The sequence below is a fragment of the Nerophis ophidion genome, linkage group LG04, assembly GCF_033978795.1.
Source record: "Nerophis ophidion isolate RoL-2023_Sa linkage group LG04, RoL_Noph_v1.0, whole genome shotgun sequence".
Lineage (NCBI taxonomy): Eukaryota > Metazoa > Chordata > Actinopteri > Syngnathiformes > Syngnathidae > Nerophis > Nerophis ophidion.
In genome coordinates this window covers 5958597-5972254 of record NC_084614.1, presented here as the reverse complement: position 1 = coordinate 5972254, position 13658 = coordinate 5958597, and the positions used below count along the sequence as shown (strand labels likewise).

Here is a 13658-nt window from a genome sequence, read left to right as displayed (position 1 = left end):
TACATAGGGATGGCTACCCATGCATCCTGTAGACCAACATCAATTGTCCCTTGGTGTCACTTAGGGATGGCTACCCATGCATCCTGTAGACCAGCATCAGTTGTCCCTTGGTGTCACTTAGGGATGGCTACCCATGCATCCTGTAGACCAGCATCAGTTGTCCCTTGGTGTCACTTAGGGATACCTAATCAATCATCCTGTAGACCGCCATCAGTCGTCCCTTGGTGTCACTTAGGGATGGCTATCCATGCATCCTGAAGCCCACCATCAGTCGTCCCTAGGTGTCACTTAGGGATGGCTACCCATGCATCCTGTAGACCAGCGTCAGTTGTCCCTTGATGTCACCTAGGGATGGCTACTCAAGCATCCTGTAGACCAGCATCAGTCATCCCTTGGTGTTACCTAGGGATGGCTACCAATGCATCCTGTAGACCAGCATCAGTTGACCCTTGGTGTCACTTAGGGATGGCTACCAATGCATCCTGTAGACCAGCATCAGTTGTCCCTTGGTGTCACGTAGAGATGGCTACCCATGCATCCTGTAGACCAGCATCAGTTGTCCCTTGGTGTCACTTAGGGATACCTAATCAATCATCCTGTAGACCGCCATCAGTCGTCCCTTGGTGTCACTTAGGGATGGCTACCCATGAATCCTGTAGACCAGCGTCAGTTGTCCCTTGATGTCACCTAGAGATGGCTACTCAAGCATCCTGTAGACCAGCATCAGTCGTCCCTTGGTGTCACTTAGGGATGGCTACCCATGCATCCTGTAGACCAGCGTCAGTTGTCCCTTGATGTCACCTAGGGATGGCTACTCAAGCATCCTGTAGACCAGCATCAGTCATCCCTTGGTGTTACCTAGGGATGGCTACCAATGCATCCTGTAGACCAGCATCAGTTGACCCTTGGTGTCACTTAGGGATGGCTACCAATGCATCCTGTAGACCAGCATCAGTTGTCCCTTGGTGTCACGTAGGGATGGCTACCCATGCAACCTGTAGACCAGCATCAGTCGTCCCCTGGTGTTACCTAGGGATGGCTACCCATGCATCCTGTAGACCAGCATCAGTTGTCCCATGGTGTCACTTAGGGATGGCTACCCATGCATCCTGTAGACCAGCGTCGGTTGTCCCTTGGTGTCACCTATGGATGGCTACTCAAACGTCCTGTAGACCAGCATCAGTCGTCCCTTGATGTTACCTAGGGATGGCTACCCATGCATCCTGTAGACCAGCGTCAATTGTCCCTTGGTGTCACCTATGGATGGCTACTCAAACGTCCCGTAGACCAGCATCAGTTGTCCCTTGGTGTCACGTAGAGATGGCTACCCATGCAACCTGTAGACCAGCATCAGTCGTCCCTTGGTGTTACCTAGGGATGGCTACCCATGCATCCTGTAGACCAGCATCAGTTTTCCCTCGGTGTCACTTAGGGATGGCTACCCATGCAACCTGTAGACCAGCATCAGTTGTCCCTTGGTGTCACCTAGGGATGGCTACCCATGCATCCTGTAGACCAGCATCAGTCATCCCTTGGTGTGACCTAGGGATGGCTACCCATGCATCCTGTAGACCAGCATCAGTTGTCCCTTGATGTCACTTAGGGAAACCTAGTCAAGCATCCTGTAGACCACCATCAGTCGTCCCTTGGTGTCACCTAGGGATGGCTACCCATGCATCCTGTAGACCAGCATCAGTTGTCCCTTGGTGTCACTTAGAGATGGCTACCCCTGCATCCTGTAGACCAGCATCAGTCATCCCTTGGTGTGACCTAGGGATGGCTACCCATGCATCCTGTAGACCAGCATCAGTTTTCCCTCGGTGTCACTTAGGGATGGCTACCCATGCATCCTGTAGACCAGCATCAGTTGTCCCTCGGTGTCACTTAGGGATGGCTACCCATGCATCCTGTAGACCAGCATCAGTCATCCCCTGGTGTGACCTAGGGATGGCTACTCAAGGATCCTGTAGACCAGCATCAGTCGTCCCTTGGTGTTACCTAGGGATGGCTACCCATGCATCCTGTAGACCAGCATCAGTCATCCCTTGGTGTGACCTAGGGATGGCTACCCATGCATCCTGTAGACCAGCATCAGTTTTCCCTCGGTGTCACTTAGGGATGGCTACCCATGCATCCTGTAGACCAGCATCAGTTTTCCCTCGGTGTCACTTAGGGATGGCTACCCATGCAACCTGTAGACCAGCATCAGTTGTCCCTTGGTGTCACCTAGGGATGGCTACTCAAGCATCCTGTAGACCAGCATCAGTCGTCCCTTGGTGTTACCTAGGGATGGCTACCCATGCATCCTGTAGACCAGCATCAGTCATCCCTTGGTGTGACCTAGGAATGGCTACCCATGCATCCTGTAGACCAGCATCAGTTGTCCCTCGGTGTCACTTAGGGATGGCTACCCATGCATCCTGTAGACCAGCGTCAGTTGTCCCTTGGTGTCACCTATGGATGGCTACTCAAACGTCCTGTAGACCAGCATCAGTCGTCCCTTGATGTTACCTAGGGATGGCTACCCTTTCAACCTGTAGACCAGCATCAGTCGTCCCTTGGTGTCACGTAGAGATGGCTACCCATGCGGTAATGTTAGTGGACCCACCCAATTCCGTGCCATATTTTGATACCTTTGAGCACCTGACGTCAAACACTTGGCGGGCAAACAAGCACTTGTGCAGTCGGACTATTCATAGCAAACACTCAAAAATACAGTAAACGCGCTAGCTCGATTCTAATTTGCATTGGATTTGCCCGAGATACGATACTGATGAGCATTACAATTTTATATGGCGATTTCAACACCTCCAAATGTGGTAACAAAAAGTACAACTTAGGTGCACGTTAAACTCTAACAAATACTTACAGTTAGAACACTTTTTGGGCGCAACAATGTTAAGATGGTCTATACACACTCTTAGCATCTACGAGCTCATAGAATATAGATCACTGATTTATTGACTTTCAAATCTTTGATCTATGAATTCATGTAAACTTGTTTTATTTGTTCATGTTTTATTTTTAATGTTTGAAGCCTTTTTGTCCAGCGGAATATTTGAGATTGGGAACATGAATCATTCATGAAAAGACTGACTTTGATAGACGTGGACAAACAATCACCCACCGTGGGAGAGAAAGGTGAGGGTCACATGTTGACTTCCCTCACATCACCCCCACAAAAAGGGTGAGGGTCACATTTTGACTTCCCTCACATCACCCCCAGAAAAAGGGTGAGGGTCACATTTTGACTTCCCTCACATCACCCCCAGAAAAAGGGTGAGGGTCACATGTCGACTTCCCTCACATCACCCCCAGAAAAAGGGTGATGGTCACATGTCGACTTCCCTCACATCACCCCCAGAAAGAGGGTAAGGGTCTCATGTCGACTTCCCTCACATCACCCCCAGAAAAAGGGTGAGGGTCACATGTCGACTTCCCTCACATCACCCCCAGAAAAAGGGTGATGGTCACATGTCGACTTCCCTCACATCACCCCCAGAAAAAGGGTGAGGGTCACATGTCGACTTCCCTCACATCACCCCCAGAAAAAGGGTGAGGGTCACATGTTGACTTCCCTCACAACACCCCCAGAAAAAGGGTGAGGGTCACATGTCGACTTCCCTCACATCACCCCCAGAAAAAGGATGAGGGTCACATGTTGACTTCCCTCACATCACCCCCAGAAAAAGGGTGAGGGTCACATGTTGACTTCCCTCACATCACCCCCGAAAAAGGGTGAGGGTCACATTTTGACTTCCCTCACATCACCACCAGAAAAAGGGTGAGGGGCACATGTTGACTTCCCTCACATCACCCCCAGAAAAAGGATGAGGGTCACATGTCGACTTCCCTCACATCACCCCCAGAAAAAGGGTGAGGGTCACATGTCGACTTCCCTCACATCACCCCCAGAAAAAGGGTGAGGGTCACATGTTGACTTCCCTCACATCACCCCCAGAAAAAGGATGAGGGTCACATGTCGACTTCCCTCACATCACCCCCAGAAAAAGGGTGAGGGTCACATGTCGACTTCCCTCACATCACCCCCAGAAAAAGGGTGAGGGTCACATGTTGACTTCCCTCACATCACCCCCAGAAAAAGGGTGAGGGTCACATGTCGACTTCCCTCACATCACCCCCAGAAAAAGGGTGAGGGTCACATGTCGACTTCCCTCACATCACCCCCAGAAAAAGGGTGAGGGTCACATATTGACTTCCCTCACATCACCCCCAGAAAAAGGGTGAGGGTCACATGTAATAAATAGTATAATAAGTGTATTATATATGTAGTATAATAATATGTAATAAGTAGTACAATAGGTGTATTGTATATGACTTGTGTCTGCAGGTAGACTCGTGTGTGTTAACTAGTTGATAGTCCAGGTGGTGGGGGAACTACAGTGTTGACAAAGAAGACACAACAGGAGTGTTTGCAGGGCCCCTGATTGCCGTAATATCTTTCTTATCCAAGAATATTTCGTTTCCTACACGCCTTCAAGTCCTGCTGTTGTGTGTCTGGTTCTTTGTCTGCTTCTGCATGGCCCCAAGATACATCTTTTTCTACATGGCCCCCAGATACATTTTCTTCTACATGGCCCCCAGATACATCATCTTCTGCATGGTCCACAGATACACCTTCTTCTACATGGCCCCCAGATACATCTTCTTCTGCATGGCCCCCAGATACATCTTCTTCTACATAGCCCCCAGATACACCATCTTCTACGTGGCCCCCAGATACATCTTCTTCTGCATGGTCCCCAGATACATCATCTTCTGCATGGTCCACAGATACACCTTCTTCTACATGGCCCCCAGATACATCTGCTTCTGCATGGCCCCCATATACACCTTCTTCTACATGGCCCCCCAGATACATCTGCTTCTGCATGGCCCCCATATACACCTTCTTCTACATGGCCCCCAGATACATCTGCTTCTGCATGGCCCCCATATACACCTTCTTCTACATGGCCCCCCAGATACATCTTCTTCTGCATGGCCCCCACATACACCTTCTTCCACATGGCCCCCAGATACACCTTCTTCTGCATGGTCCACAGATACACCTTCTTCTACATGGCCCCCAGATACATCTTCTTCTGCATGGCCCCCAGATACATCTTCTTCTACATAGCCCCCAGATACACCATCTTCTACGTGGCCCCCAGATACATCTTCTTCTGCATGGTCCCCAGATACATCATCTTCTGCATGGTCCACAGATACACCTTCTTCTACATGGCCCCCAGATACATCTTCTTCTGCATGGCCCCCAGATACTACATCTTCTTCTACATGGCCCCCAGATACTACATCTTCTTCTGCATGGCCCCCAGATACATCTGTTTCTACATGGCCCCCAGGTACATCTGCTTCTGCATGGCCCCCATATACAGCTTCTTCTACATGGCCCCCCAGATACATCTTCTTCTACATGGCCCCCAGATACTAGATCTTCTTCTGCATGGCCCCCAGATACATCTGTTTCTGCATGGCCCCCAGATACATCTTCTTCTGCATGGCCCCCAGATACACCTTCTTCTACATGGCCCCCAGATACATCTTCTTCTGCATGGTCCACAGATACACCTTCTTCTACATGGCCCCCAGATACACCTTCTTCTACATGGCCCCCAGATACACCTTCTTCTGCATGGCCCCCCAGATACATCTTCTTCTGCATGGTCCACAGATACACCTTCTTCTACATGCCCCCCAGATACACCTTCTTCTACATGGCCCCCAGATACACCTTCTTCTACATGGCCACCAGATAAATCTTCTGCATGCCCCCCAGATACATCTTCTTCTGCATGGCCCCCAGATACTACATCTTCTTCTACATGGCCCCCAGATACTACATCTTCTTCTGCATGGTCCCCAGATACACCTTCTTCTACATGGCCCCCAGATACATCTTCTTCTGCATGGCCCCCAGATACATCTTCTTCTACATAGCCCCCAGATACTACATCTTCTTCTGCATGGTCCCCAGATACACCTTCTTCTACATGGCCCCCAGATACATCTTCTTCTGCATGGCCCCCAGATACATCTTCTTCTACATGGCCCCCAGATACACCTTCTTCTACATGGCCACCAGATAAATCTTCTACATGGCCCCCCAGATACATCTTCTTCTGCATGGCCCCCAGATACTACATCTTCTTCTACATGGCCCCCAGATACTACATCTTCTTCTGCATGGTCCCCAGATACATCTTCTTCTACATGGCCCCCAGATACTACATCTTCTTCTGCATGGTCCCCAGATACACCTTCTTCTACATGGCCCCCAGATACATCTTCTTCTGCATGGCCCCCAGATACATCTTCTTCTACATGGCCCCCAGATACACCTTCTTCTACATGGCCACCAGATAAATCTTCTGCATGCCCCCCAGATACATCTTCTTCTGCATGGCCCCCAGATACTACATCTTCTTCTACATGGCCCCCAGATACTACATCTTCTTCTGCATGGTCCCCAGATACACCTTCTTCTACATGGCCCCCAGATACATCTTCTTCTGCATGGCCCCCAGATACATCTTCTTCTACATAGCCCCCAGATACACCATCTTCTACGTGGCCCCCAGATACATCTTCTTCTGCATGGTCCCCAGATACATCATCTTCTGCATGGTCCACAGATACACCTTCTTCTACATGGCCCCCAGATACATCTTCTTCTGCATGGCCCCCAGATACATCTTCTTCTACATAGCCCCCAGATACACCATCTTCTACGTGGCCCCCAGATACATCTTCTTCTGCATGGTCCCCAGATACATCATCTTCTGCATGGTCCACAGATACACCTTCTTCTGCATGCCCCCCAGATACACCTTCTTTTACATGGCCCCCCAGATACATCTTCTTCTGCATGGCCCCCAGATACTACATCTTCTTCTGCATGGCCCCCAGATACATCTGTTTCTACATGGCCCCCAGATACATCTGCTTCTGCATGGCCCCCATATACACCTTCTTCTACATGGCCCCCCAGATACATCATCTTCTACATGGCCCCCAGATACTACATCTTCTTCTACATGGCCCCCAGATACTACATCTTCTTCTGCATGGCCCCCAGATACATCTGTTTCTGCATGGCCCCCAGATACATCTTCTTCTGCATGGCCCCCAGATACACCTTCTTCTACATGGCCCCCAGATACACCTTCTTCTACATGGCCCCCAGATACATCTTCTTCTGCATGGTCCACAGATACACCTTCTTCTACATGCCCCCCAGATACACCTTCTTCTACATGGCCCCCAGATACACCTTCTTCTACATGGCCACCAGATAAATCTTCTGCATGGCTCCCAGATACATCTTCTTCTGCATGCCCCCCAGATACACCTTCTTCTACATGCCCCCCAGATACACCTTCTTCTACATGGTCCCCAGATACACCTTCTTCTACATGGCCCCCAGATACATCTTCTTCTGCATGGCCCCCAGATACATCTTCTTCTACATAGCCCCCAGATACACCATCTTCTACGTGGCCCCCAGATACATCTTCTTCTGCATGGTCCCCAGATACATCATCTTCTGCATGGTCCACAGATACACCTTCTTCTACATGCCCCCCAGATACATCTGCTTCTGCATGGCCCCCATATACACCTTCTTCTACATGGCCCCCCAGATACATCTTCTTCTGCATGGCCCCCACATACACCTTCTTCCACATGGCCCCCAGATACACCTTCTTCTGCATGGTCCACAGATACATCTTCTTCTACATGGCCCCCAGATACATCTGCTTCTGCATGGCCCCCATATACACCTTTTTCTACATGGCCCCCCAGATACATCTTCTTCTGCATGGCCCCCAGATACTACATCTTCTTCTACATGGCCCCCAGATACACCTTCTTCCACATGGCCCCCAGATACACCTTCTTCTGCATGGTCCCCAGATACACCTTCTTCTACATGGCCCCCAGATACACCTTCTTCTACATGGCCCCCAGATACACCTTCTTCTACATGGCCCCCAGATACACCTTCTTCTACATGCCCCCCAGATACATCTTTTTCTGCATGGCCCCCAGATACATCTTTTTCTGCATGGCCCCCAGATACATCTTCTTCTGCATGGCCCCCTGATACACCTTCTTCTACATAGCCCCCAGATACATTTTCTTCCACATGCCCCCCAGATACATCTTCTTCTACATGGCCCCCAGATACACCTTCTTCTACATGGCCCCCAGATACACCTTCTTCTACATGCCCCCCAGATACATCTGTTTCTGCATGGCCCCCAGATACATCTGTTTCTGCATGGCCCCCAGATACACCATAAAGATGACATCCATGTCATTTTTATGATGAAGGAACAAAAGGGTCCCCTAGTCCAACCCCCCCAACCCCCACCCCACCCTTCCCAGCCTCCACCCCTTTGTGTTGATGAATTGCAATTATTGAATTGTGTCCCTCTACTTTCTCTCCCACTCACAGAACATCAACCACTTTGATCTTTTCGGAGACATGTCCACCCCTCCCTCGGTGAGTGCCTTCAGTTGAGGCTAAAATCTTTGTTGCTGGTTATGATTAATAATGTTTGTTCATCATTTGATTAAATAGTACTTTATTTATTCCGGCAGGAATACTTTTCTACTGACACTTTGGTTATGTTTGTATTTCCTGTCCGTGCTCTTATTTTACTTCCACTTCCTGCATGTCTCACTCACTGCTCCTTTCCCTCACCTGTCCCTGATTGGCACACCTGCGTCCAGTTGCCAATCAGGCCGCTATTTATGCCTGCCTCGCCCTCCAGTCAGGGCTCCATCAATCTGTCAGGGTGAAGAGATGGCAGGTGTAGCACAGGTGAACATGACTTTAAAGTCAAAAAAAAGGATGTAGTGCAATTTGGTCAGTGCACCTGCAGGGAAAACAGGAAACAGGCAACAGGAAACCAGCAACAGCATACAGGATAACAGGAACCAGGATAACAGGAAACAGGAAACCATCAACAAGAAACAGGATAACCTGGTAACAGGAAACAGGCAACAGTAAACAGGATAACAGGTAACAGGTTAAGAGGAAACAGGAAACAATCATTGAGCCCTGACTGGAGGGTGAGGCAGGCATAAATAGCAGCCTGTTTATATCCAAAGATGTATAAAGAAATAATAAAAAATTAAAGCTGCAAGCAGCGTTGGTCGGGTCTACCTTTGGCCGCTGCCAAGCCGTGGCCTAAGTCAGACCTACATAGAAGTTTTTGTTTCATGTCTCTATGACATTCCTAACAGAAGTTACAAGCAGTTTTGTCAGGGTTTTTTCTTAGGGTGCGCTAAAGCGCAATAATGACTTAAGGGGTTTGGTTTTTTATTAGATGGCAATTTTCGTCAGTCCTGATGTGTATGTAAAATTTGGTGACTTTTGAAGCATGTTAAGGGGGTCAAATTACAGATCGGCGTTTCTGGATGTTGTTGATAAATGGCTTTCGCTTGGCATAGTAGAGCTTTAACTTGCACTTTGAATCATTTTAAGGGGGTCAAATTACAGCTCAAAGAGGCAAAAATGACATTTTTTAGGAAAATTTGCACAGTGGTCCTTTGAAGGGTCATAAAATTAAAACCGGAGCAGTAATCAAAAAAAATAAATACATTCAGAAAAAGGAACATCAATCATCAACAAAACTTAGCTGCTGTTTCTTCGTGCTGTTAACTATCTGTCCAGCTGCACACGCCGTGAACGAGTAATGAAGTTACTGAGTGTGCAGTGTGAAAGCTGATGTGTTTACTTTGTCAATACTGGAAGTAAACACACTTTTAAAGAAACAACCTGCAGAGGAACTTTCTGAAAGAAAACATCCACATGTTGGTGACCTTGATCACGTCCTTCATGTTGAAAAGTCAAGTAATGAAACAAAATGATGACTTTTGGGTGACCATGATCACGTTTTTCATGTTGAAAAGTCAAGTAATGAAACCAAATGATGACATTGTGGTGACCTTGATCACGTCCTTCATGTTGAAAAGTCAAGTAATGAAACCAAATTATGACTTTTGGGTGTCCTTGATCACGTCCTTCATGTTGAAAAGTCAAGTAATGAAACCAAATGATGACATTGTGGTGACCTTGATCACATCCTTCATGTTGAAAAGTCAAGTAATGAAACCAAATGATGACATTGTGGTGACCTTGATCACATCCTTCATATTGAAAAGTCAAGTATTGAAACCAAATGATGACATTGTGGTGACCTTGATCACATCCTTCATATTGAAAAGTCAAGTAATGAAACAAAATGATGACTTTTGGGTGACCTCGATCACGTCCTTCATGTTGAAAAGTCAAGTAATGAAACAAAATTATGACTTTTGAGTGACCACGATCACAGCCTTCATGTTGAAAAGTCAAGTATTGAAACCAAATGATGACTTTTGGGTGACCTTGATCACGTCCTTCATGTTGAAAAGTCAAGTAATGAAACCAAATTATGATTTTTGGGTGACCTTGATCACGTCCTTCATGTTGAAAAGTCAAGTAATGAAACCAAATTATGACTTTGGGGTGACCTTGATCACATCCTTCATGTTGAAAAGTCAAGTATTGAAACAAAATGATGACATTGTGGTGACCTTGATCACGTCCTTCATGTTGAAAAATCAAGTAATGAAACAAAATGATGACATTGTGGTGATCTTGATCACGTCCTTCATGTTGAAAAGTCAAATAATGAAACCAAATGATGACATTGTGGTGACCTTGATCACGTCCTTCATGTTGAAAAGTCAAATAATGAAACCAAATGATGACATTGTGGTGACCTTGACCACATCCTTCATGTTGAAAAGTCAAGTGATGAAACAAAATGATGACTTTTGGGTGACCTTGATCACGTCCTTCATGTTGAAAAGTCAAGTAATGAAACCAATTGATGACTTTTGGGTGACCTCGATCACGTCCTTCATGTTGAAAAGTCAAGTAATGAAACAAAATGATGACTTTTGGGTGACCTCGATCACATCCTTCATGTTGAAAAGTCAAGTATTGAAACCAAATGATGACATTGTGGTGACCTTGAACGCGTCCTTCTCAGATGCCTCCATCGCCCGCCAACACGCTGGACCCGAGCAGGGTCAGCCGCCAGCAGCCCAACCCTGCCGACATGTACGCCCCCTTCAACCCCACCTCGCTGCCGTCAGGTGAGCTCACTGATGAAAAGCTGTCCTTCTCCCCAATGGAGGTGTCAAACTCAAGGCCCAGGGGCCAAATCGTTTTACGTGGCCTGCACGGTTGATGAAGTAGCAGCTTTTTGGCCCCAATTCTAGAAGGTCTTTCTTTCCTTTGATTTGGTGAGAGCTCCAGAGTGAAAGCAGCCCAGTTACACCCTTTCCATGTTTTCCTGCAGGCTACATGACCATGGGCCCCGTGCAGGCCTCCCAGTGGGCACAGCAGCCCTTTGCGGGCCAGCCTCAGACGTTAGCCTTCCCCGTGCAGGGACCTCTCCAGGTGGCCCAGGTCCTCCCCGGAGGTCAGCCCCTCATCTGGAGCCAGGCCAACATATTCCGAGCCACGCAGCAGCAGTGGGCGGCCATGGCGGCCTACGTGCCCGGCCAGACCCTGGGGGGCCACGCCATCCCGGCCGCCGTGCTCCAAGGCCTGCTGCCCGTCACCACCGTGTGCCCGCAAGCCTGCGACCTCTCCGCCCCCTCCTCGGCCGTCACCAGCCCCCAGCACGCCGCCCACCCCGCCTTGGCGGAGAACCGATCGAGTCTGGGGAAAGACGGCTTGGGCGTGGACTTTGATGCCGGCGAGGGCCCGTCTACGTCAGGGTTGGTGCCGGGGAGCGGGTGTGGCCCTCTTGGCGCAGCGGACACCCTCGTGTGCAGTCATGTGTTGACCCCCCCTGTGGCTGTGACCCTGGAAGACCAAGACCTGGATCCTTCTGGCGTGACCTTGAGTCCTGGTACCTCCACTGAGTCACGTGAGTCTTCTCTGATCTTTGACATTTTCTTCAAGCTTCATTTGACCCACATTGTCACTCATATCCTCGCATGTTGCCAGGTGAAAGAAACAACACTTAGTACTACATCTTTATCTACCCTCGCATGTTGCCAGGTGAAAGAACAACACCTAGTACTACATGTTTATCCACCCTCGCATGTTGCCAGGTGAAGAAACAACACTTAGTACTACATCTTTATCTACCCTCGCATGTTGCCAGGTGAAAGAACAACACTTAGTACCACATGTTTATCTACCCTCGCATGTTGCCAGGTGAAAGAACAACACCTAGTACTACATGTTTATCTACCCTCGCACGTTGCCAGGTGAAAGAACAACATTTAGTACTACATGTTTATCTACCCTCGCATGTTGCCAGGTGAAAGAACAACACTTAGTACTATATGTTTATCCACCCTTGCATGTTGCCAGGTGAAAGAACACCACTTATTTTTATACATGTTTATCTACCCTCGCATGTTGCCAGGTGAAAGAACAACACCTAGTACTACATGTTTATCTACCCTCGCACGTTGCCAGGTGAAAGAACAACATTTAGTACTACATGTTTATCTACCCTCGCATGTTGCCAGGTGAAAGAACAACACTTAGTACTATATGTTTATCCACCCTTGCATGTTGCCAGGTGAAAGAACACCACTTATTTTTATACATGTTTATCTACCCTCGCATGTTGCCAGGTGAAAGAACAACACCTAGTACTACATGTTTATCTACCCTCGCATGTTGCCAGGTGAAAGAACAACACCTAGTACTACATGTTTATCTACCCTCGCATGTTGCCAGGTGAAAGAACAACACCTAGTACTACATGTTTATCCACCCTCGCATGTTGCCAGGTGAAGAAACAACACTTAGTACTACATCTTTATCTACCCTCGCATGTTGCCAGGTGAAAGAACAACACTTAGTACCACATGTTTATCTACCCTCGCATGTTGCCAGGTGAAAGAACAACACCTAGTACTACATGTTTATCTACCCTCGCACGTTGCCAGGTGAAAGAACAACATTTAGTACTACATGTTTATCTACCCTCGCATGTTGCCAGGTGAAAGAACAACACTTAGTACTATATGTTTATCCACCCTTGCATGTTGCCAGGTGAAAGAACACCACTTATTTTTATACATGTTTATCTACCCTCGCATGTTGCCAGCTATGTTGCCAGACATCCTCCCATGACGTAGCAGACATCCTCCCATGATGTAGCAGACATCCTCCCATGACGTAGCAGACATCCTCCCACGACGTAGCAGACATCCTCCCACGACGTAGCAGACATCCTCCCATGACGTAGCAGACATCCTCCCACGACGTAGCAGACATCCTCCCACGACGTAGCAGACATCCTCCCATGACGTAGCGGACATCCTCCCATGACGTAGCGGACATCCTCCCACGACGTAGCAGACGTCCTCCCATGATGTAGCAGACATCCTCCCACGACGTAGCAGACGTCCTCCCATGATGTAGCAGACGTCCTCCCACGACGTAGCAGACATCCTCCCACGACGTAGCAGACATCCTCCCATGACGTAGAAGACGTCCTCCCATGACGTAGCAGACATCCTCCCACGACGTAGCAGACGTCCTCCCATGACGTAGCAGACATCCTCCCATGACGTAGCAGACATCCTCCCATGACGTAGCA

At 48.4% G+C, this 13658-nt stretch overlaps 1 protein-coding gene across 5 annotated transcripts in view; it reads left to right on the top strand.

Annotated features, from left to right (window-relative positions):
- dab1b (DAB adaptor protein 1b) overlaps window positions 1–13658 on the top strand; it is a 79109-nt gene that overhangs the window by 60667 nt on the left and 4784 nt on the right. For all 5 annotated transcript variants that reach the window (XM_061896836.1, XM_061896837.1, XM_061896834.1 and 2 more), the window contains 3 exons: window positions 8486–8533; window positions 11076–11181; window positions 11388–11963. In XM_061896836.1, the coding sequence (XP_061752820.1) occupies window positions 8486–8533; window positions 11076–11181; window positions 11388–11963 (730 nt within the window). The remainder of the gene's footprint in view (window positions 1–8485; window positions 8534–11075; window positions 11182–11387; window positions 11964–13658) is intronic.